We start from the raw sequence: 25,917 nt of genomic DNA, 5'->3' as shown, positions 1-25,917 counted from the left end.
TCCAGCCTTACACCCCAGCTCGGGCTCTGAGGTCTGTGGATCAGAATCTACTGATGGTTCCTGAACACGCTTCCGGACCAGAGGAGAGAAATCCTTCCAGACTGTTGCTCCTAAGCTTTGGAACGATCTTCCTCTGTGTTTGAAGATCTACTGACTCCTTCAAGAAACATCTTAATACCTTTTTATTTGTGAAAGCTTTTCCCTGATTTTCACGGACCCTTGTGTTTGTCTTATGTCTTGGCTTTGTAGAAATTTGAAAATTCTATTTATTTTTAACTGTTTTGCTTTCGATCGTTCAAGCGCTTTTTGACCCGGGTCCAAAAAGGCGCTTTACAAATAACTAGTACTTACTTACTTACATGGCTGAACATCAATCAAGAACCTTCTCTCGACTTCAAACTCCTGAGTCCAGACCCTTGTGCCAGATCGACGATTTCCCTGCACTGGTATTGTATTGTTCTCTTGTCTCAACGTTGGATATTCCTGTTGGACCTTTTTGTATTTTTTTATTATTTTTTTACCTTTTTTGCCTCTGTGCCCGAGTGCCTCGGTTTATCCAGTTTTATTCGCGAGTGTTTTGACCTCTGTGTTTTCTTCAGTGTTTTCCCTGTACTCTTTTCTTTATCTCTATTTCCCCGGTTCGGTGGACACTCTAGTTATTGAACTCAATAGAGGAATTGGAGTCGTTTTTTTGGTAGACATTGTGATTTTTTTTGGACTCTGTGCCAATGTGTGTCCATTTCAATTTTTATTTATACCTTTTTGTAGTTTGTCTACTGACTTTAATTGCCTGCACTTAGGTGTCCGCTCTAAGTACCAATTCGGTCCAGGAACTTGCTACCTGATGACGTCACACACTCTTTTGTCAACCGGATCATTTTCCAAGCATCCATCTGTCTGTCACTTCCTGGTCTGACGACACACGTGACTTTCACCCCAACACATCAGTTCTGGGCTACATGTGACGACGACCGTGGACAATGCATTATAAACATTCAAGGGACTAACAGGGATTGCCAAATTAATAGATGCTATGATTATAAAATGAAAACTGTTGATATGTATTGATCACTCGTAAGTTTAATAAGTGGTATAGGTCACATGGTTCAGCCAATCAGAGTCGTCGTCACATGTAGTCCAGACACATTCTGTTGGCGTGAGCAAGTCATGTGTCTTTTTGTTAGTATATGTCTTTAATGTTGGTACAAAGTGTTATTTTATTGCTCAGTTAAAGTTTTGTTCACTCGTTTTTAAAAAGACTTCACGTAGGAAGTACCCAAAATAGCAGGCCGGACCAAAATGGTACTTAAACCTCAACCTTAATAGATCGTGTCAAGCAGTGTCCTTTTTATTTTTTAATGTACTTGATTAGCTTTAACAGACTGATTGCTTTAATGATATATTCTATGGATTGATTAGATCTAGCAGCAATCATCAGAAATAGTATATATATATGTGTTCTTTTCGGGAACCATACCGCTTTTTATACCCGTCAGTAACAGAGCAAAATCGGGCTCACCTGGTATTTATTTTGGATTTATAGAAATGCTTTGGTCCTTTGATCCTTGCAGTAGAATCAAAGGTCAGGATAAGTCAGTACAAACCATTGATAGGAGAGTGTTCAGTCCTGATCCATTACACTTAAAGGAAGCTAATATTGCACAACTCTGGACTGGACTGGCACTAGTTTAAGTGGCTGTGATAACTTGTCAAGATCCTACTTTTTTGTTGTTCTTTCTAGGAGGTTTTTCAAAAAAACAAGTTATTTTTTGGAAATGTTTCATTACAGAACAGGCAATGGCCGCCGTTGACTTGGAATGTTCGAACCGCACATCCTTCAGTCTCCAAAAGTTCTAAGGGTAGTTGCCTGGACCAGGGTTTGACGTTGAAATATTTCACCTAATTGGTCTAAAAACATGAATTCAGTTCAGTTTTCTAGTACCGTTCAGATCACATTGTTTTTTGCGTTTGATAGTTTCAAGCTGTGTTTTTGAAGTGGACAAGCTGAGTGCACTTTTTCTTTGAAACAAGACGAATAAACATAATGATTTATAGTGAAGACATTTTGGCGAGAATAGCTATATTGTTAGTTAATTTGCACTTTTTATTTGAAAGTACATGTTTCTTTGTGTTTATTTGATTCATATTCAAGACACTTTCATGAAAATTACTATATTATAAATATGGGATACAAAGTATTTCTTTTAGCACTTTTGCTGGTGGTGTGCCTGGTGATTTTTTCAATGAGCGTTGGCACGAAAAGGTTGAAAAAAACACTGATCTAGACAATGCATGTCATTATTTTCTACTTTACTTATTTTGCTCAAATCAATGTTCAACAACTAAAAGATTAGGAGACAGGTCAAGAAGCAGGTACCAAGCAATGTAAAGTTCCATAAAATTGGGCTGAACACAACGAGCAAATATCTACTTTCATGACCTCCGGACAGAAATAAGCATCAAACTCCCCGCCTGTCGGACCAAACCAAGTATTAAACGATCTTCTCTCTCTTAACTTCTATTTTCCTTTAACCCAGCAGGGCCTTATTCGTCAGAATTCTTGATCATCAAATCACAGACTGAAGCCCGAAGGAGAATCTAATTCCATGAATTTGATTCAAAACCATGTTGCTCTGCGACTGAATACCCAAAACTCTACTAGCTGTTGAGTTAAGGCTCCGGCTGCAGTCGTCTAAATCATCGTAACGTCCGTCTGCACCGCAATCTTATGCATTTTTAATACGAACGGGCACAAAGTTGCAAAAATGAAATTAGGTGGAGACAAGCCAGGGAACAGATTGAGTCGAGAGTTCTTGCCGAGCCAAAATGATCGCAGTTTGGTTATCGGGGGAGACGGCGACGCAGGGATGTTATGAGAACATGCTTCACGATAAATAGTGAGACGGTTAAATTCGGAAGTCGAAGTCACTTTCAAACACCTACGAGCCCTTTGTTTCCCAAATCTCCTGGTGATTCTCGTCCGCCACGCAATTTTTTAGTTCCTGCAAGTATGTCATTCTATTCTCCTGAGACCATCTGCTATCTATCATTTCACTTAAATCCACTTAATGCCACTTAAAAAGGTTTGATCACTTTAAAAGTCAATATTGAGATACTTAATCTGGGGGATTTACAACGTCAAGTCACAGATTCAATTAGCAGTTAATGTTTTTCCTTCTTTTTTTTTTTTTCATCTGTTCTCGGAGTGGAGGAGACAGTTTGTTAACATGGTTAAAAATAACTTAAAATAATTGTCGATTCATGTTGACAAGGTCGAACTCACGTCCCAAAAAAAAAGCACCTCCTACTTCATGATGAAGAGCTTTAAAAGTGACCTTTACGACACGTCCAACAATCCCAGAGGCATTTTTAATTTTTGTGGAGGTGCTTAAGGACTATTTAGTGTGTGTGATATGAAGGTCCAACACATTATGTGCGACTCATAATTCCACAAATTACAACGGTTTAGTGGATAATCTTGAAAAAAAACGGCTACACATTATGGTGTGGTATGAGGGGGTGTTGTGTCCCGATGGAAAAGAAAAACTGTTGCGATGATATAATGAAGATCATATGAGGATGGCTGTGTTAACGGGAAATCATTTGTAAAGCAGAAAATGTCTGGTTATATAAATGCTGTTTTCTCTCCGGTCTGATCTTTTGTAATAGCAAATTCACGGTAGCATGACTCAGTGTTTGCTCTTTGGACCGATCCTGAACAATCTTAGTGGGTGAGTTTGATTATTTTAAACTCTCAGGTTACATCCAGACAAATTGGATGAAGGTGATGATGGCGAAACTTTGTTGGATAAAAGCTCCTAACATGAGGAGGAATGAGTTAGAGAAGGAAGAAGAGTGAAGGTTCAGAGAGAAGGCATCGGTTTTGGAGAGCAATGGATGAAGTGAAGGCGAAGAAGAGAGTGCAGGCACGGTGGGTCAGGAAGGGCAAACTGACCTGTTACAAAAGAGTAGCAGCTGAAGTAGAAGGAATACTGTCTATGAAGGAGGATAAATAAATGTATAAATACGGAACAAAATGCATAAATAAATGTTTGGATAAATATCAATATGTCAAAATGTAATTTTTGTCAAAGAATGGAGCTATTTTATGTATAAATACAAATTTTGTCATTTATACATTTATACATCTATTGACATATGATTCATATGTTCGACCCACTTAATTCACATAAATAACAAAATGTCAAAATGACAAAATGTCAAAAAGTATAAATACCTAAATAAATAGAAGACAAACTGTACAAATGTATGAATAAAAGTGAAAATGTATAAATGAATAAATTTGTATTTATACATAAAATAGCTCCATTCTTTGACAAACAATTAATTAGAAGTCATCTATTTATTTTGCCAATTTGAGATATTGATATTTATTCATACATTTATACATTTTGTTACGTATTTATACATTTATTTATACATTTTGTAACATATTTATACATTTATTGATACATTTATACATTTATTTATACATTTATTTATACATATGTCATTTATTGTCCTTCCTAGCTGTGATGTTTGGTTCACATTTTAAGTCTAACTTGAAAAACTTGACTCAGGTTTAATTTAATGAAATGATGATAGAGCCACAGGTGTCAGAATTGAAGAGGTTTTCATAGAATAGAGGGAAGATCAGAAACAAGTAGGGGTGTAAGAAAATATCGATATAACGATTTATTTTTATTTAGTTCTTTTTACCGATACTGTATCGATATTAATATTTTTTCTTTAACATTTTAATTCTTAGTTATTTCAGGCTTTATATTCCAATAGTGTGTGTATAAAATACAATCATTCGAGTTTAAACTTACAATTAACACTCAGTATATACACAGTATTTAAAGCGTTTTTTTATTTGTGTGGTGCAATTAAACCTCCGGCCAGTAGTTGGCAACATACGTCATTTCCTCCGTGTCAAAGTAACGACAAAACCGGCGAACTGGCAACAATTGACCGAAAAGTCCAGCCGCTTTTAAAGCTTATTTTTGGACTTATTTTTGCTCATTACTCATCAGGTGATCTGCAGTATAAAATCTGGACATGTGGACCATTGTATCGTCTCACATCTATCGTGATGTGCATCGTATTATTAAATTCATGTCAATACACAGCCCTAGAAATGAGTTTACCGGGGAGAACTTTGGACACAAATATATGACGAACAAAATGGTTTGCAGAGGTGGAGAAGAAAGAAAGAAAAGAAAGAAGTGAAGAGAGTGTTGGACCAAGAATATGAAGTCAAGTGATGAGGCTGATGGATGTGTTGAATCAGGACATGAAGAAGAGACGTATTACTGGTTTATGTTGAGAACTTAACAACTTAACTGTTTTCTAACTCTGTGAAAAATGTGTGAGTCGATGACAAAGACAAAAGTTGTATATTAATGTTAAAAGGGAATTTATTGAACATATTTAAACCTCTGGATTCTTAGTGCATTTAAAGTTTTGGATGCAAATGTTGTTGAAAGACACTTATCTGAACCTGATGCTTCTCTGTCAATTACAACCTTCTAAAAAAATACTTTCATTCAAAAACACTAGTTAAATATCTCATGTAAGTAGACGATTGTAAAACCTTTCGCGCTCAAGGCTCAACGAAAGCTTGGTGTGAGTCACCGCCACTTGTTGAATTAAAGGAGTTTTCACTAGTTTGTTTTCGACTCCCACACTTGAACTAACTGTGTGGCTGTTTGTTCCTGAAACGGTTAATTAAATTAGGAATCTAAAAAAAGCCAGAATACAGTAAAAACAACAACAAATATAACTCAATAACTGTACTTGATTATTTAGAAAGAAAAGTAAACGACTTCAAGGAAAAGTGAATTTAATCACTTTCCAAAATTCAACACTGAAAAAAACATCATATTTAAGTAATAACAATTCCATCAGGTGAAGCGTTTGGACGCCTTATGTGATCAGATTTTGATTCTGATTGTTTTGGACTTTTAATATTCTCTTTCTCTTCGCCGCGCGGCATTTAGCGCATCCGAGCGCTCGCGCCTAATTATTGCGTTCCACTTTTATCATGTCAACAACATCAGCAATAACAACAACAGCTATTTGCCAAAAAATCAGACGCACACACGGGCGGTGAAGTGCCACTTAAGAGTGTCAACCAGGTTCACAGTGTGTCGGGGATTTAGCCGAATCCATATAACCTTCTTAACAAGTCTGCATAATAAATCCAATAACCTGCTCCGGAATTCTTTACAGCTGACAGCCGAGCTATTTTCCCGATAATCCGATTTCATCTCCTCAAACTAAATAAAAAGTGCAAATCTCCCGATGCACCACTTCCTCGTGTGCGTCAAACACATACAAGCCGGATTTAATTACATCACGCCGTTCAGATATCAGATCTCATAAACCCACGCCATGTGACTCGCACTTCATTTCGGATTTGGAGACAGACAAAAGTGTGCGATTCTATTACCCGAGCGCTGTTGAGCGTGACGTCCTCGACGTCGACGGGTTTTTTTTTTGACGAAACATTATCTGACTGGAAACCGATGATGTGGACCTTTTTTTTCCGGGTGTTTGTTAATGAGTTATGATAACTAAAGTACGTTTAGAAAGTGACATAGAGTTGGGAGTAACTTTAGCTCAACGCTTAGTTAGCTAAGCTAAGCTAAGTTAGTTAGCTAAGCTAACTAAGCGTTGTCCCACCAATCTGATCGCCTGGATCTTGTTCTTTGGGTCATTGGTGGGAGATAAAAACTTAAATCGACCGGTAAATCGAGAGCTTTGCCTTCTGGCTCAGCTCTTTCTTGCATAACTGAGGACGCTGCACTGATTTTTTAATGGTGTAGGCACAGACAAATACTGTCAACAGACTGATCTGACAGAGTAATACTTAGTTCCTGCTCACATTATTTGACGTCAGAAACCACTGATTAATCGTGAGATGTAGTGTAAGTTTGGTTTTGTCTGGTAGAACGGTTAGACCTGAATTTATAATAAATTTGAAAGGCATCACATTTTAAATATTAAAGTTAAAAGGCTACGAATTGAAAAATATTGAATCTAGAAAATGTGTTTTTCAATTATTGAAATTAAAATATCAAACTGAATGCGTGACAAATTGTATAATTCATTTGGAAAATGTAATTATTATTATTTTTTTTTATTAAATAAAATATGTAACCTTTTTGTATTCAAATAATTGATTTAAATTATTCAATACAAAATTTGACCTTTGAATATTCAGAATTATTTAGAGTTACAAAATTTGAAAATTTTAATTTAACTGTTCAATATTCCGGTGGCACTGATAAACTTCCATACTCAATTAATGTTTTTGTTTCTATTAAAAATATATTAAGGGGATCATAGTTGTACAAATAAAAAGCGCAATTAGCCAATTATGAAACATCGTCAGATCAGGAAGCGACAGAACAGACAGTAGCTTTTCTAAAATGATCTGATTGACAAAGATTGTCTTTCGGTTAATGTAAATGTTTTATGTCTGTTACAAAGTGTCAAATCATTTATTTGAAGTTTCTTTAACTTATACAATTTTGGAAAATCTTTTTGCAACTGCAGGTTGTGACGTCATCACTATGGGTTTAATACAAAAACAAATACAGCAATATGTATCTTTATTTATTTTTTTTCCTCCTAGTCTCACTTTATTTTATCTTGTTCTTTTATGGATTAAACTACAATCAAGTTTACGTTGAAAAAATAATAATAAATAATTTTTATTATTTACAATTAACATATATTTACATCATCTGTTGATTTTTGTGTTGCAATTCAATTTCAGGCTGCTAGACGAAGTAGTTATTTCCCTAGATGAACGAACACTAAAATCCCACCGGATACCTGCGATGACTGAGGACGAGAGGATACAGTAGACTAATGTTGTAATACGTTTTGCACTAAAAGAGAGTGGGACAATCACCGGATGTCACTTAAATAAATGTCCAGTAATTCAGAGAATTACGTAAGTGTATCGTAATGAATCTTATTGAAATGGATCGTGAGATTAGTGTATCGCTCCAGCCCTGATATTTACAGTACATTTACATTTAGAGTCTTAAAGCTTAGACAAGGAAAGTGTCCAGGAAACAGAATGTGCTTCTGATGACATCATGCAGTTAAGATTGGATTTTTTAAAAGCTCTGCCTGAGTGACTGGAACCTTAGACAAAGGATTTGAGGGCACTTTGAATTACAAATAAAACATTTACGTTAACAGTAAATTAACTTTGAATTTCGCCTTTGTTTAATTGACCGTGTTCGAATAATGAGGGGCGTCATCGATGTAGCCCCGAGATATTCTTGGGTAAAAATTACCTTTTTATTGTTTATAAAGGTATATTCTGTGACCAATACTAGATCGATTGAAAAGTTGATTGATTTATTTGTGAAGGCACATGTCAGCCAGTCTTCAAATCTACGAAGCGATAGAACGGACTTGGAAGCGCTTGGAAAATTAAGCTGTTGACAAAGGTTGAATTTTTTGTTTTTGCAAATGTTTGATTTGTGATTGAAAGTCTTAATCTTTTAGGCTAAATTAGCCCAAAAAAATATAATTTAAAAATCCAACCGTAGCTACAGGATGTGACTTTGTCATTCGTCGGACACTTTTCCTGCCGTTGGGCTAAAAAAAGAAGTTAATCTCCTGATTGAAAACGGAAGTAAAATAAAACCAAACTAAGGGTCTTCAGGTGCGATCTCAAGTCTTAATTACCAGCCGGAGTCATGGGGGTCGTCTGCACTACTGGTTGACTGACGGATGGGGATAGCAGGAGACATATGTTTGCACAGCGAAAGAGAGAAACGCTCTAGAGATGGACTGATGGGTGGAAAGAAAAAAAAAAGAGAAACGTCAGAGAGAGAGTGGATGCTGCTCTCTCGCTCTCTCTCACTCTCTCTCGCTCTCTCTCTCCCTGTGTCTCCTGGGTGCTGCTGTCCGACTGAATCAACAGCCAGGCCCACACCAGTCTATTATTATCTCTTTAAGCCCACAGATCCCACCTGCGCCGCCTCCACCTTGATGAACTGGTTCGCTGTGTGGGAGGTGAGAGGACAGGAGGGGAGGAAGGATGCTACTGGACAAAGCTTGGGGGGGGGTGGGGGAGGAGGGCGAGATTGATTGTCGTGTGTGATCGAGACATTCAAGGAGTAGCAGTGGCGTAAAGACGTCCGGGGTCGGGAGCCATAAAGACGACGGATTCATCGTGTGTGATTTTTTTTTTTTTTTAGCTGATTAGTTCATCCACCTCCACCTCCACCTCCGCCGCCGCCGCCGCCTCCCCCGCTCCTTCCATTACCGAACCTCGGAGATGTTCTTGTTTGATGAAGCGCTCCTTGAATTCGTGCTCAGTGGCATGAAACGACACCTTTAAAATCCTAATTGCAACTTGATTAGGGCAGACACTGGGAATAAAAGCTAAAGCAAACACTAATTGCGAGCGAGCGAGCGCCATAAGACTTGTGTCTCCCAAAGTGTTGACGACTTTGAAAACCTTCGCAGGAACACTTCCGGAAAAGACAGAAGTTTGACGGGGGTGACGAAATCTGGAATGTCGACTTAAAGTGCCTCGGGTGAGAAACATTAAGAAAAATCTATAGAAACTAATAAACAAACCTTTTTCACTGGCTCTTCTCAGCCCTACTCGACTCTAGCCGGTTCATTTTTATGCTTCCAGAAGCCGAGCACGTCGAAGAAGATACTATTTTTTTAGTGCCTGCTTCACTCTGGTTCCAAGAGAGCCGAGCTGGCACTAAAAATGTTACATTAACCGACTGCCGGGTACTTATTCGTCAGACAGTGACCTCAGGAACTTGATCCCCAACGCAAGAAACAATCCGTAATTTTCTTTAAAAGAGTACGGTATGAGGGTCTGAAAAGTTGTTGCCAAGTTTTGCGTTTTTATGTTATGGGGGCCCCCCACTGAGAGAGTATGTAGCATGGCCAATGGAAACACAATAGAGTAGTGTCATGTCGATTAAAGTTGAGTTAATTCGGGGCTGGAACTGTGTAGTGAACCATTTCTAATACTGTACAATGTTACAGTGATTATCAAAACTTGTTATTACCTATTTGGCATGGAGCCTATTCAAGGGACTTCTTGTTCCCCCTTACTTTTAGGGAGGACTTGGAGATGGGGATTTGGACATCATCGTTGGCAAGTGTGGAGGTTAAGATGTGGTACTATCGTTTTTTTATCTCAACTATCTACCATGGGATCAGGTTTCAGTAACTAAAGTAGCATCTTCGTATGGACACCTTAAAAATGTATGAAGAAACTGTAGTATATGTTTAGCTAGTGAAAATACGGCCAAAACATAAGCTTTAAAAGCCCGACTGTATCCTCTGGTCCTCAGTCGTTACCGGGATCTTTCAGGATTTAGCTCGCAAGTTAAATAAAGTGTGGACATTATATATGTGAGCGTTAACTAGAGGTGTTTTGATATATGGAGAAGTGATGGTCTGATGAAGCTTCATGAAACAGTGTTGTCATTTTGCGAGCACAGATAGCTTTTTTGGCTAGAAAAAATGGTTTATATATACTGTATATATTAATAGTTGCTCAAAGATCAAACAGAAAAAAGTACCATCCAGTAGACGCTATAGATGAAGATGCTGCTTAATGAAGCTTCATAAACTCCTTATCAATGCAAAGAAGGGTTTGATTCAATAGTAGTATTAGCTAGCTTTTTTTTAAATCATTGTAAAAGTAACAATAGATTCTGGCTAGGGTGCGTCACAAACACTTCAAACACATGTGTGTCATTCACCTAATAAAAAAAACCAAAACATCACATGAGTCACTGTTTGTGGAGACTCACCGAAACATTTGCTCTGATTGGTTGCTCGGTCCACGAACACTTTGGCAGAGATGACGTTGCCAAAGGGCAGGAACATTTGCATGAGCTCGGCATCTCCGAACTCCTGCGGCAGGTGATAAATGAACAAATTGCAGCCTTCCGGTCCTGCGGGAGAGGAAACACAACAAGGAAGTTAAAAGATGGGAAGTTCTCGATTCAAATCATTGAATCACAGCTCATGTCAATAAAAAAATAAATGTGTCTCCTGAACCGGCAATAAAGCGGAAACGAAGCAGCAGATATTCTAACCGGGCTCTTTTTCAACTGAAATAAGTTGAACTGAATCTATGTTCACACTTAATTTCCCAATTTAAATTGATATTTTCCAGTTTTTTTCCATCCACAAATTATTTTATATTTGCACTATTAACCAGCTTAATAGCTAAAGTATAGATCTAAACTGAGTTTTCCTGATGCTTGGTTAAATAGAGGTTTAGATATTGAAGAATATTTGACTTTCTGCAGTGAGATGTTATTTTTGGTCAGAATCTTCTTTATCTTTCGATCCTTCTTCACAAACCTTAAATCAAGATTTCTAGCTGAAAGGGCGAGAGGCGGGGGACACCCTGGACAGGCCTATGAGCCCATATTAATGCAACATAGGCACAAGGAGAATGTACAAGCTCGACAAACAAAGGACAAGGGTTGCCTCAAATTGGATGGGAACCTTCAACCTTTTGGGTTGTGCGGCATTGAGCCTGGGAATGGACAATTCCATTTTTTTCAGGGGCCTCATGTTATACTAATGTTGTGAAGGGGCCATCTGCAAAATAAAGAAAAGTGTAGAGCCAATTTATGATTGAAACCCCCCCGAAAAAAGGCTATTTTTTATAAAAAGAAATCAACATAAATTAAACCTAAATTAAACTAGGAAACTAATGATAATTGACATGAATATGACATGTATATGTTATCATTTTGAGGGGCAATTAATGTTCATAAAAAGTTAAAAATAAATCATAAACAAAGAACTTATGAAGTTTGAATATCAAGCACATTAATAAATACAATACAAAACCGTTGTTGCATACATTTGCCAATGTCTGCGTTAACCACTAGGTACTATGTGCACTTTTTTTTTTTATGTTTTTTAATTTAGTTTTTTAGTTTTCAAGTCCTGAAGTAAAGTATAGCAGGTATAAGCCATACAAGTCATTAACAAATCCTTCAAAAACCTTCCTGGTTACAGATGGTAATCCAGACCACAACAAAAAATGTAACGATCTCATAACCTTGTTTCCCATAAAATAAGTAGAAATAAAGTTAAATAAAAGTAACCTTTTCCCCACGTCATTGATAGAAGCACAAAAGTTTTGTCGGTTTTTTAATGGGTAGTTATTGGAGATATCGGGGGGATAAATAATAACTGTGTTGACACGAAACCCGGTTTATTTCTGGTGCGGCAGGACTTGATAGAGACGAGCGGAGGAAGCACACACATCAAGACCTAAGCCAAGTTTTTGCCCCAATTACTGTGTGACAGTCAGGCTCTCGTCCAATCTCTCCATTCCTCTGCACTCATCAACCTTTCTGCCACACAGTGTGCCGTCCCAATCTGAAGACTTGGAGTGAGGCGGCGAGCGAGAGAGAGAGACGTGATAGACTGGAGCACAGTTTGTGAGCAGCCAGACCAGCATTCTCTCCTGTCTCAGTGCTCGGGGTGATAGCATGACGAGGCGAGTCTGGGCCTTGTGAGAAGGCTGATAAGACGTCTGCGGTGTTGGCCGGGCTGTAGTGCTGCTCTGCCTGAGCTCAGATAGAGGACACACACACACACACACACACAACCCCCCCCACACACACACACACACACACACACACACACGGACACACACAACCTGACAGATTTTTTTTCTTGCCCTTGCACATTTAAAGGTTTGGTTTTCAGCTCAGTCTGTTTGGGTGTCTCATGATAAATTCATGGCTTGAAAAGAAGAAGCGTGTTTGAAGGAAAAGAAACACGGACGACTTGGTGTGCATGGATGGAGCGTTCTCCTCTGGAACACGAGCAGCCTTGTGGTTATCGCCCAGGACCACTTCTTGCCGGACCCAGCTAGGTGGTCAAATAAAAAAAAAAAATGCCCCTGAATGAATCATGGTATCACACGAGAGCTTGAAAAGTTTCAATCTTGACACTCGGGAGGAGTTTTTAATGGACGAGGTCAGTGGTCCCGGGTGAGTCATTCGATACGTGACTCTTGACACATCAAAACACTCGTTTAAGTCACGTTTTCTTACAATATAAGCCTAAAAACAAGTGAAAATAAGTCAAAGACAAACTCTTTGTTGAAGAGAAAACCAGCCCAGGGCTCGTGCTGATTCAGCATTTTGTTCAAAGTAGCTTTTATTAATTTTAATTTTTTTTTTTATTGCCTGTAGTGCTATTGTTTTTTGCTGTTTTTACAAAAGGTTGCCCTTGAAAATAATGCTTATTAACATTTTTGTGGTGCAAAAAAACTTACTTTTAATCATATTTCCTTCATTTCATTTATACTGTTGCCATTTTTTCCAATTCTTTCTTTATAAAAAAGTGTATTTTATTAACCTTTGTGTTGTCTCTGGGTCAAGGTGACCCGAGGGCCCGTGTTTCTGAAAGCCACGGAGGTTGTTCACCTTGACCCAGAGACAACACAAGGGATACTAAAACCACATTTGTGTACAAGTCCCTTGGGTCACCTTGACCCAGAGAACAACACAAGGGTTTAATACTAATTATATCATTTTTTGTCTGTCTGCAAATTTTTCATGCCACCCTAGCTTTCACAAAGACACAGTTTTCTTAAAGAAACACCACAGACTGAAAATAATATCCCTTAATAAAACTTACTTACTTAAAACTTTCAAGGAGCCAAGATCTAAAGTCCCAACACAGTTTGTTCAGATGTATTTTTGGCTGTTCAATAGGGTCGGTTAAGCTCAATCTTAAAACTGTGTAACACAGTGGTGGGCAATTACTTTCCTCAGGGGCCAAATTTTATACAGTGACTGTTGTGAGGAGCCATCAATCACAAATAAAGGGGAATAAGCCGTTATACAAAGGGAAAACCTAAAATAGCAAGTTACACAAAACAATAAAACAGTACAATCAAGCTGAAAACTACTTAAAAATATATTGTACTGTCAATCATTCATTTATTTTCTGCCGCTTATTGACTTCAACATCAACATCTACAGGTTTTTGGACTGTGGGAGGAAACCGGAGTGCCCAGAGTAAACCAATGAAACACAGGGAAAACATACAAACTCCACACAGAAAGCCTGCAAGTCCTTTCCTATATTGTGTTGCATTTTATCTTATACTGTATATAGTCTAATAATAATATATTATAATTTGATATTGATATTTTTATTTTCACTATATATTATATTCATATTTTTGAGGGGAATAAATACTCATAAACTCCAAAAAAAATCCTACAACAGAAAAACCCTGTAGTCCTGTAACCTTTGATCTATGTTCTTTATATTTGCTCTTTGTCATCACTTGCCCTTTGTTCTTTTGATTTGCACTTTGTTCTTTTTCTTGTTTTTATGAAATTATCGTCTGCTGTGAACTGGAAACCAAAATTCCCGAAGGAGATCTCTAAAAGGATCAATGAAATCTATCTATCTAGTCAAATGTATAGCTAAACTACTGATAAATAATAAAATGGAAATTGTTAGTTCCTTCCTCTTTAGGGACACATAAATACAGCCAAAGGGCCACAAGCTTTTCAAATTATCAGGTCAAGTAAATGTTTATGGTATACTCAGTTAAAAAACTTGCTTTTTCTTTCCTTTTATATTTTAACTTAACTTTAATTAATATCAAACCTATGATTTATTGATGTCTTAACAATTATTAATCCTGAATTATTAAAAATAAATAAAATGCAAAAATATCTCATTAGCAAAAATATATATTTTTAATTTTTTGTTCAGAATAAAGTTGTATTCTTTAATATCTCAAAGTAAACTCTCTAACAAGTGAGATCTTAGCCTCATGAACACAAACAAGTTGTTGCCTATTTGACTTTCTTGTAGAAACTTTCAAGTTTGTATGAAATACAGAAGCAAAAGTTCCATCGTTGTGCTTGAACAGGAAATTGCTGAGGATTTGGGAGGATTTCCTTTTGCTGACTCACAAACACACAAAAGGAAAGTGACGACTATCACAGAGAAATTGATAGATTTCAAAGGGAGGTTGAAAGCGAGGCTGCAGTGTGTGTGTGTGTGTGTGTCTGTGTGCGTCGGTGTGTGTGTGTGTGTCTGTGTGTGCATCCAGGTCAAGGCTTCTCTTGTTAAGAGGCAGCACCGCAGACTGTGTCAGCCGACTGAGACTGACTGGGAGAATTGCCAGAGCCCAGAGGGAGGGCGGGTCAATACTGAGACTGGCCACCGGCTGGACCGAAATAGCTCTGTGGTGTGTGTGTGTGTGTGTGTATGTGTGTGTGTGTGTGTGTGTGTCACAAATGTAGCCAATGGAAAGTTCATTCCATGGATCATTTCTGAATTATTTCAGCAAACCTATGTCGTAAATGTTGACAGTGACAGTGTTTGCAAAAAAAGGGGAACAAATATCAGCTCTTGAGACAAAATAAACGTTTTTATACTACATGTTTTTACATTAAAAACTCCTGAACTCGATGATTCTCTCCCTCACAACTAGATCCCCCTGACACTAAACATACGTTTTGGGATTTTTTAAATGTTTTGGAAGATAACAAAGACATCGAATTTAACAACATAAATAACTTTGTCTTTCATATTTTAAAATGTCTTTGTATGTTTCTGGACCAGGTTAAAAAAATATATACGTTTATCTTCGATCTTATAAACAAATTTGGGTGATTTTAAGCTCAAAAAACTAAATATTTTATATATGTTTTATGACTGAATGAGAGCAGGGGGCATAGGTTTGGAATCCCAGTTTGACCAGTGGACCAAGACAACGACTTGCAAGCTAAAACAATCAGATTCAACACAATTATTTGTTTTTCTTTTTGTTTTAGTTGGAAAATACTATCTTATCGAACTATTTATACTTAAAGTTTTGCGTATCATTTAAAAAAAAAGAAACAATGTTTTTGTTTTCCTATTAACAAAGAACGTTGCCTTTTGAAATTGGTTCAACCCCTTGTGTTGGCTTAAGGTCAAGGTGACCCGGAGGCCTGAAAACAAATGTGTTTGTGGTATCCCTTGTGTTGTCTCTGGGTCAAGGTGAACAACCTACATCACTGCCTTTGTATTTATGAAAGCCAGTGAGGTCGTTTACCAACCCTAACCCTAAACCAGTTTTCTGGCCTCTGGGTCACCTTGACCCTTAGATAAAAAAAGGGTTAAAAGGATAGTTCACCTAAAAGTCTAATTTATACTCTTTTCTACTCACCCTGGTGGCGACAAAGGGTTTGGATTATTTGAGTAATTGGTTCTGTTTTGGAGTTATAGGCGAAAATGTATGTTCATGCTAATGTAGCGACTGGAGCTCATTTGGCTTTATCTTAGTCCAAAAAGACACTTAAAAACATCCAAATACCTCCGTACTGCTCGTCTGTAACATCCATCTTGTACTGAAGCCTCGACATGAGGAATACTTCTGAAAAAAAATGTAAAAATCTATATTTTAAGCTTGTTTGTAGCAGAAGCTAAAAGGCTAACATGCTACACAGACAGGAAACCCAAACTTGTAGTGGTGTGGCCAGTAGACAGTGGGAGCTCTGCTCAAAACCATCTTAGAATTTTGATTTAAAATGATATTTCTCTTATTGGGTTGCCATTACAAGAGCAGTTTGGAGGTATATGGATGTTTTTTAGTGTCTTTTTAGACACTTAAAGGGAGCACCGTTCGCGGCTGTCACATGGATATACATTTACTCCCAAAAAGACACGGATTACACTGAAAATAATCCCGACCGTTAGTCGACATGAGGGCGAGTAGAAGAAATGAGTGAAGTTTTAATTCTGGGTGAACTATCACTTTAAGCCAGCGCTTAGCTCGCCTTGTTTGTCGAATCTGTCTGAACCCGAATCTGGAGCGTTGCCCTCCGAACGAACTCCCCGATGGAAAATAAATAAAATACGGAAACAAAAAAAATGAACTCCCGCGGGCTCAGAGCAGACTTTTATTGAATATTCATGCGTACCATCGTATGGACGCGTAATTGAGAACGAGGCCTCCTGTCATAAAGAGTGATCCCGCGTCAGAGTGCACCTTTATTACGGCACCGGGGTGAAAACTACACTAGGAATGGTAATAAATGATTATGCATGCAGCTAATTAATCTGATGAATATTTATAACCACTTAAACACATTGTAATGGACTGATTACGCCGTCCAATACAGCCAGTTTGAATTAGTGCAGTTTTTGAATAATGACGGAGTAACTTTCCGTCTCACTGCTAATGTTCGTCTCTTTCAACCTTTTTTTCCTTTTTCTTCCCAACGCTTCCTCGCAGCCGCGGCTCTTCCCCTCCCTCGCTAATTCAAAGCAGCACGGCTACATCGGAATGGAACATGGCAATTATCACCTTTTATCTTGGGTGGGTGGGCTCTTACCTTCCCTCTGTTGCTGGGGGATGATGGTTGGTTGCTGGGGGTACGCTTGGCTGATTGGCGCATAGGCGGCAGGGTAGGCTGCTGTTGCAAAGGGAGAGATGGAAGCGGGTTATTATTTTTTATTTTCTTCAGTTGCGTATCTCTCTGGGTTGGAGTTGGAACGTCAACCCGAGATGTTCGGAGATCAAAGGCGACGGTATCGACCAGACACAACTATCATGACTGATTGTAAAACGTTTATGCAACTGATTATAGTACATTTTCGTAGGTAATCGCAAATGTTTTCCTATATCTTTTGCTGATGTCGTGAAACTAGGTTTTCGTGTTTTTGTCATTGATTGACTTTAAACATCTTTTTTTTCCACTCACTTCATGCAATATTTGAAACAGTCTCTTCTGTAGATTTTCCAAAAATCATAAGACACTACAGCATAATGACGACTGTTTCTAGTTAATAGTAAATGGCTCAAAATAAACTTCAAATTATTGACAGTTTAACCGTTGTGTTATCTCAGAGTCAGGGTGACCTAAAGGCCGAAAACTGGGATAGGGTTATGGATAGGGATAGGCCTAGGGTTAGGGTTAGGGATAGAGTTAGCGTTAGGGTTAGTGATATATATATATATAGGGCTAGGGATAGGGATATGGATTGGGTTAGGGTTAGGGTTAGGGACAGATTTAGGGTTAGGGCTAGGGATAGGACTAGGGTTGGCTTAAAAAAACATATATTCAGCTTTGGAAGTCGTTCACCTTGACCCAGGGACACCAAAAGGGATATAACAAACACATTTGTTTTTTGACCTCAACACAAGGTATGAGGTTAAAAATAATTAAATTATAAGAATAAATGAGAAAATGTTGTGTAGTGCTGCTTTAAATAGGTAAGGTGTGTAATTATGAGTTAATCTCTGTTGTAAATAACATGTCGTTTTGTGTAATATTTTGTGATTTATTGTGCAAATACTTTCTTGTTCATATTACAATGGACAATAGTAGCATCGATGATTCTCTCTCCCTGAAAACCTTGTAATACACAAAATCAAAAGTCATGTCTTGTTTAAATATTTGTGTTTTCCAAACAGTAATAATTGCAAGAAGCTGTTTTTGATCCACGTTGTACTCGCTCTACTACCGAGCGTAATACACAACTATGTTCATCTGCATGAATGATTTGTTATTCTCTGGTTTCTCTTCTTTTAATACCATCTTCACATTTGTTGTGTTTACGCCACCTCTAGTCTGCTGGTGTGACAAACAGAGCGGGAAGTGATAGAAGGGACAGATGGAGGGAGTGAGAGAGCGAGCGAGGGAAGAGGGAGAGACAGATCACCTGCGTAGTGCTGGACGCCGGCATAAGCCTGCTGGAGCGGGTCGGCCACCGTTGGACTCTGTGCTGCAGAGACATGAAGAGACGACACAAGTCGGTCAGTGACACACCAATAATGTGGAGCAGGTTGACACACGCCGGGTGAGATCACACGGAGGCGGCGGGCGAGGAGGGGTAAAATTCAGGAAGTCATATCTCTCGTTCTTCAAAATGGCCTTTTGGTCGCAGATGTTTGCATTAAATATTTACAAGGTGCCAAACAAACCACTTTGTAGTTCATTACAATTGCAGCTGTCTCTGCATAATGCAGGGCCGGGCCCGACTTCAGGAATCCTCCCGGATCGGGAAGGTCAGAGAAACTCATCAAATTAACCAGAATAGACTGAGGAGTGAAATGATGGATTCATCACGATACCGGCGCTGGCTGCTCTCAAATCTTGACTTTTGTCGGCTCACGAGCTCCGGGTCCGACCGGAACGTCAATTTCGGAGTCCAAACTTTACATTTTCAACGATCTAGTATCTACTGAATATTGTATTTGTCTGTTTATAAATTCTGTCATGATTAAAGTTATTGGATAAAATTACGCTGCTCAAATACCAACTCCTCCAGAGCTCCAGAGTTCAAGAAATGATCGATACAAAATCATTCTCAGCCGAAAAACAAATCCTTAAATTTATTCTGAACTAATCTCATGATATTTATGCTTTTTTTTTTTTAAAGCAAACCCTCGTGTTTTCTCAGGGTCAAGCAAATACCCGAAAACAAATGCCAGGCAGGTCGTTCACCTAGACCGAGACACGACACAAGGGATACCTCAAACACATTTGTTTTCAAGATAAGATATGTAAATTAAGAAAAGATAAGGGTTGAATATATTTTTTGCTATTTTATAATGTGATCCCTGCATGTATTTGTCTCTTTGTTAGCAAAATAATTTGGAAAAACATATTTTGAATACATGTTTAATTCATGTATCGACAAGGTGATTCAATTGTCCTGAGGTTAGAGCTTACCATCTGGATCAGCAAGACTTTTTTAAGAATTTTATCAAAATCTAAAACCCAAATAATTTAAAAATCAGCCCAATAATGTCTTGGTAAATGGGGTCACATGTTGGAGGTTCTCACCTGGGTAAGGATGGATGCCGTTGGTGTAGATGGGCTCAGAGGTGGGCTGCCCGTTGGTTTGGGGTGGAAGGGCGCTGAATCCGTTCACCCCGATGGGAGTGGCTAAGCTGGGCACGGCAGTGGCGGAGATGCCCGGAGGTGTGCTGGTGCCTGCAGAGAAGATAGGGGTTACAAGTCAGACGCCGGTAAAGCATATTTATTTTCAAATTATTTTCAACGGTGAAATAAAAAGCACATTTCTACGAGATGTAGTGTGCGAGTTAAATCTAGTTAACAGTCGGACACGCGTCTTTAATTTACTTCTTTTTGGGTGTGTCAGGCTCACTTCCTGGTTATCCCGTGAGTGAAACCACTCTCTGAAGTAATCTAAATAAATACATAGCAGTTCCACATTTAACTAAGCATCTCATAGCGAGGGTTACGTTCTGAAAATCCTTACATTAAATGAAATGTGTGAAGTGGTGATGATTTAAATGTCATTTTAATTCACATACTGAAACAGCTTCTGTAGTGCTTTGTCGCCCAGTCAACCAATCACAACTATTTGATCACTTTGACATGGCAGCAAAGATGTAGAATTAAACACAGATTGGAATTCCAATCTCTTCTACTAGTATTGGTACTATTACTGATTAGAATTCTGCTACTGAACTGGGATCTTAATATTGATATGGGTTAGGGTTAGGATGAGGGTTTGATTAATCCGATGTAATGTACGTTTCTCCTATTAGAATTGGAGATGGTCCTGGTAGAATTCCAATCTGTCCGAGGACAATATTCAGATCCTAATACAGTAGTAGGGATTGGAATTCACTCATTTTTCCTTTGTTTTTCTGGAACTCCTGTTTTGTTCTCAGTATTATCTTGACTTTTAAAGTATATATTTTATTTAGTATTGTTTTTATTGTTTAAGCGCTTTGTGACCCTGGTCTGGAAAAGTGATATATAAATACAAATTACTTACTTACTTACAAATATAATCTGGAATCCTCCTAGGACAGATTTTGAATTCCATTATTCAGATCCCAGTTCTTACTGGAGTAGGAGTAATTCCCATCTGTACTAGTACAGATCGGAATTCCAATCTCTACTAGTAGGATCTGGAATCCTACGACTGGATTCCAATCTGTACATACATGACTTGTATCTGGATCAAGGAAGGTTTTGGTGTCACGTAACTTCTAACTTCTGCCCGAACCGTCATATGACTTGTGACAGTGACAACAAATTTTAGTTAATAATGTATATTCAACATTGTTTTAGGGTTACTATAAAATGATGAAATTCTGATGTTGTCTGAAGTATTGGCACTCCTTTGACAACATCAGAATTTCATCATTTTTGAGCAAGTATTTTGACCTACATTTTGTTTTGTTTTTATGAGCAGTACAACTGACACATAAATAATTTAATAAATGATGTGTATACATGTTTTCCAAAAGTAAGAATGCCTTGGATAACCTGAGTCAGACCTTTGTCAGAAGATTGACAACATACACTTTCAAATCTCAGCTAAAACATGACACGCTGAAGGTAAATGAAGCCTTAAAACTCCTCCTAGGATTTGCACACCGGCGCCGAGGATTTAAAGGGTCACACTCTTTAAGATAAGCAACCCGGCGCAGGTCAAATATTCCCGGCAGCTCTTGTCACACTCTTATATTCTCATTATTAAACGTGCACAGGCTTGATAATCCAGGTAAATAACCTTGAAAGTGCAGTTAATGAAGACACAAAACCGTCATGACTTTCAACAACAACCTCGTGACATTCCGAGTCGGCCATCTTTGTCCGTGCCCTTTTGGTGCCGGTGGAATTTTATTATATCTGTAATCCGGGTGAAGGGCATTGAAGTCATGTAGGATTATGTTTGATATGCATTAGCTGGTAAATGTAGGCCTCGTGGATTACAAATGGCAGGTGCACGGGCGAGCCACTTTATTTAATACATTTGCGGCGACCCTGCCTTCGGGCGGCCTGCCTACTTAGTGTCGAGCCATCAAAGCTTCTCATGACAAGGGCCAAAACGATAGTTCAGTCCGAGGTCCAGGATTATCTCGCACAAATCTTTGCTCCTTTATTGTATAAGCCAAGGACTCGGCATTCCAAAGTCATCGGATTGGCAGCGTTCCCAGAGAGCGAAACACTGTCACCGAGACGCAGAGGGGGGAGCGAGCGACAGGAAAGTGTGGGAGATAATGAGAGAGAGACAGTAAGAACATGGCTGCCAATGAGTGTCAGGGAATGTTGTACATTTCCTCCCATCATGCCTCGCTCAGGAGTTCCTTTAAGGCAACACTGGCGTCGGCGTCGGGTCCGTAAGTGAGAGGCTCGGATAGGTAACAAGGGTGAAACGGTGAGTCTGCTTTACTGCCGCCTCTTTAATTCTTATTAATGATGAGATACAAAGTCAAGAACCGTGTGTCACCGATTCAAGGACCTGGACGAAGGACAATTTGTCAAATTAAAGACTTGCTAACGTCCGGACAAAGTATTTTTGTTTGTTTTTCTGGTTCGTTTCATAAAACATCTAATAGATTAGATTTTTGTTAAAGGAAAATGTGAAACAAGAACAAAAATATATAATCATATTAGGTTCAAATTATATATAAAATAATTAATAATAAAACTTTAAACCAGATTTTATCAAGAAACACTTTTTTTAGCTAGAAGGTAAACTTATATTGAATTTTAATTAAGATTTTTATTTTAACCATCTTAAAAAATAATTCAAAATAAATAAATATTTTATGAGTAAATCTATAATTTTACACCAAAATACTAATCAAAGAGTTTTTTTAACCATCTTAAAAAATAATTAAAAATAAATGAAAACTTTTATCGGTAAATCTATCGTTTTAAGCTAAAATACTAATCAAAGAGTTTTTTTTACATTATTTTAAGAATTTTATAGTTCACACATTAAGAATTTCAAAATACTGAACATGTGTATTCATCTGGATCAAGGAAGGTTTTGGTGGATTTGTCACATAACTTCTGCTCGAACCTATTGAACTTTCATGTGACTTGTGACTGTGGCAAAAAACTTAGTTAGTAACATTTAAGCCACATGGTTTTAGGGTTGCTAAAGGAGCGCCAACACTTTGAAAACCTCAGAATTTCGTAATTTTTGGGTGAATATTTTGACCTACATTTTGTTTTTTTTATGAACACTATAACTGACACATAGTTAATTGAAAAATATATTTCTTACATTAAATATGTATAGTTTTTATTATATGTTATCTTAAAAAACAATGTATTGCAAAAAAATATTATACATGATTTTTCTGAGTTTCATCTGGATCCAGGAAGGTTTTGAAGGATTCGTCACTCACTTGAATGGCTTCTAACCGCAGCCATGAGCCTTTTTCAACTGACAATAAAAAACGATTGTTTTGCTGGATTACTAAAGAAATGTAACTACCAAATCAGTTTTTATTTGTTATTCCATATTGTTTTGGGGTTGCTATAAAGGATTGCTAACAACTGGAAAACTTCAGGTTACATTTTGAGTCTTCTACTTTTAATTTGTTTAATTAGCACATCGATTATTTAATAAAACATTTTCAAACAGTGACGATTACATTTTCATATAACACAATGTTGTTTTTCTTAATATTAATGACTAAATATAATGAAACAACAATATTTTTTTCTGATTGTATTTCCGTAGAAACATTTCACTAATAATTCATGTTCCCAGAATATCTTTAAAAATGTGTTTTGATTTAGAAAACAAAAAAATAAAAGCCATAATAAGTTGAGTCTACTTTCATCAGATGTTTTAACTTCTACATCGGGAGCCCACCTGAGGAGGGTGTCATGGGAGTAGCCACCAGACCGTTGACATTGAAAGCTGCCATTTGCTGCATCTGCGCTGCGGCTATGGCGGCCATGGGGTTCAGGTAGGATCCTTGTGTCGCCGCCATCAGTGCCGCTTGCTGTTGCATCATCTGCTGTAGGATCAGAGCGAGGCGGGCCAGAGAAGAGGGCGGAGAGCAGAACAAAAAAGAGAGGAAAAAAAAAAAAGGTTTAAAAAAGCAGCCGGATGTTGACTCTCACATCTTTGTTTACTTGTTCTCCGACATGTTTCCCTGCAGCGGCTTCTGTTGTGGACTCATTAAACCGACACGAGTTGAAAGACATGCAGGGATGTATAGATGCTCTATGTTTAGAAGTGAGAGGGAGAAAAAAAAAAAGAGGGAAGATGCGTGAGTGGGCGATTCTCACCTGTCAGGGCGAGTTGTTAGCGTGTGCGCGAGTGCAAAATCTCACTAACTCGGGCTGTGACTTTCATGTGCGAATATGAAATGGTGGCGAAGGAAGGGAAGGTAATGACGTTTGTTTCGAGTGGCGCGGATGAAAGAGGCGAACTCCGGAGCGGCAGTTTACTTTTCGCAGTCGGGGGTATGAACTTGTGGCTTCGGTGAAGTGGAAGCTTGTGACACGGAAACGCTGCCGTTTTAATAATCAATGACACAAATGACGACATGGTTCATGCTGGGTTCCATCACTCAGGTCTTTAGACGGAACAGAAGTCACGGTTGCAGAACATGCTCAACATCCTGCGGGTTTTGAACACACTTTCATGTACAAATACTGACACACACAAAAGGACACAACCTCATTCAGTCCGGTTTTATATGTACACGTTGCTATTATAGAAACAGCTTTAGGGATGGTTCGATATAAGTCTTTTATCTCGCAAACGTGTTGATGGTACAATTAGAATTTGATTGAGTTCCATCTGGAACCAGGAAGGTTTTGAAGGATTCATCACATACTGTATTTCCACTAACTGCTGGCATGTGTCATTAAGAGTAAGCAATACAAAAAAATGAAAAAATATACCTCTTAAACAAGCCAACTTCCATGTAACTGTTGCAATAAGTTAAGTTTATATTGTTTCTTCTGCATAGTTTTTGGGTTGCTATAAATAATTATCAAAAATTGTGATGAGGGAACTTTTTGAAATGTTTTGTTTTTGGGTTTATACATATTTGATTATCTATATAAACATCATTTACTTGAGTTGTTTGTTGGTTGCTATGAACAATCTTAAACATCTTGACAACCTCAGAATCAGAAATATATTTTTAATTATTTCGATTTTCAAAATCTTCTTAAAATCTACTTGAAAATTGATCTAAAAAGTGTTAAACATTGAACTTCCCCTGGAAAATTATTCAAATTTAAATCATTGTAGGTGTCAATGACAGTTTTAAGACGAATTTGTGTAAAATAATAAAAAGAAAACAGTCGTTAGACCCTGAGGAGGAAACTGAGGCTGAATTTAAACATGATTTATTAAAAGAAAGTTGGTTTTAATTTTAATCAAAAATATGATTTCCGAGATTACATGGAGTCTGTTTCAAGTTTCAAGCAGATGTTTTCATTTAATGTGTTTCATTTGCAAGAAGAGAAAAATAAATCATCACGTGGAAAAAAACATTTCTTTCTGTTTTAATCTATAGTTATGGAGAAATTATTAGTGTTAATTTTTCAAACAATGGTATTAACTTGTAACTCCTTTGTGGATCATGTGATTAACATGGAATTCCCAAAAGGTCTTTTTTTGTCAGTTAAATGTTATACCTTTTTTTTTAGTTATTAAAAAAATACATTGAAAACGTCTGAATATCAGCTCTTAAATTAACCGTGTACAAGTTTTTTTTTTTTCTTTTACCATTAATAAATGTATCTTTAGTTGAAGTCAAAGCTAATAAACGACAGCAGTGCACATGTAAAAGCGTCCGTCAATCGCCCTGACATCGGGGATCACATGCGTACAGGAAAGAAAAAGCTCCAACCTTCACATGACAACAGTTTTCTCTTTTAAAGCTCACCGTCTCCTCCCCCGCCGGGCTGAGACTTACAGCGTGAGAGTAGGCGCCATAGGCCCCAAACTGGATGGTCATGGGACTGAAGATCCCGAGCTGACCCGCCATCTGGTGCATCCTGCGCAGGGTCCTCTCCTTATCCGTGTCGGCGAACTTGACCACCAGGCTGGAGGAAGCGCCCTGGGGGGGGGACACGAACATGGACCAGGTCAGAGGCTGCGA

At 38.0% G+C, this 25,917-nt stretch overlaps 1 protein-coding gene across 1 annotated transcript in view; it reads right to left on the bottom strand.

Moving 5' to 3' along the window:
- Positions 1 to 25,917, bottom strand: part of celf6 (CUGBP Elav-like family member 6) — a 233,279-nt gene that overhangs the window by 15,679 nt on the left and 191,683 nt on the right. Inside the window, exons 6-11 of the mRNA XM_087793539.1 lie at positions 25,702 to 25,875; positions 23,664 to 23,811; positions 19,853 to 20,002; positions 18,726 to 18,788; positions 17,396 to 17,476; positions 10,821 to 10,964 (exon numbers count right to left, since the gene is read on the bottom strand). Of these exons, the coding sequence (XP_087649665.1) occupies positions 10,821 to 10,964; positions 17,396 to 17,476; positions 18,726 to 18,788; positions 19,853 to 20,002; positions 23,664 to 23,811; positions 25,702 to 25,875 (760 nt within the window). The remainder of the gene's footprint in view (positions 1 to 10,820; positions 10,965 to 17,395; positions 17,477 to 18,725; positions 18,789 to 19,852; positions 20,003 to 23,663; positions 23,812 to 25,701; positions 25,876 to 25,917) is intronic.

This window comes from Callionymus lyra, chromosome 6 (genome assembly GCF_982586985.1).
Source record: "Callionymus lyra chromosome 6, fCalLyr1.hap1.1, whole genome shotgun sequence".
In the NCBI taxonomy this organism is placed as follows: Eukaryota; Metazoa; Chordata; class Actinopteri; order Syngnathiformes; family Callionymidae; genus Callionymus; species Callionymus lyra.
Note: the sequence above shows the minus strand (reverse complement) of the source record. Positions and strands in the feature narration are given on the sequence as shown.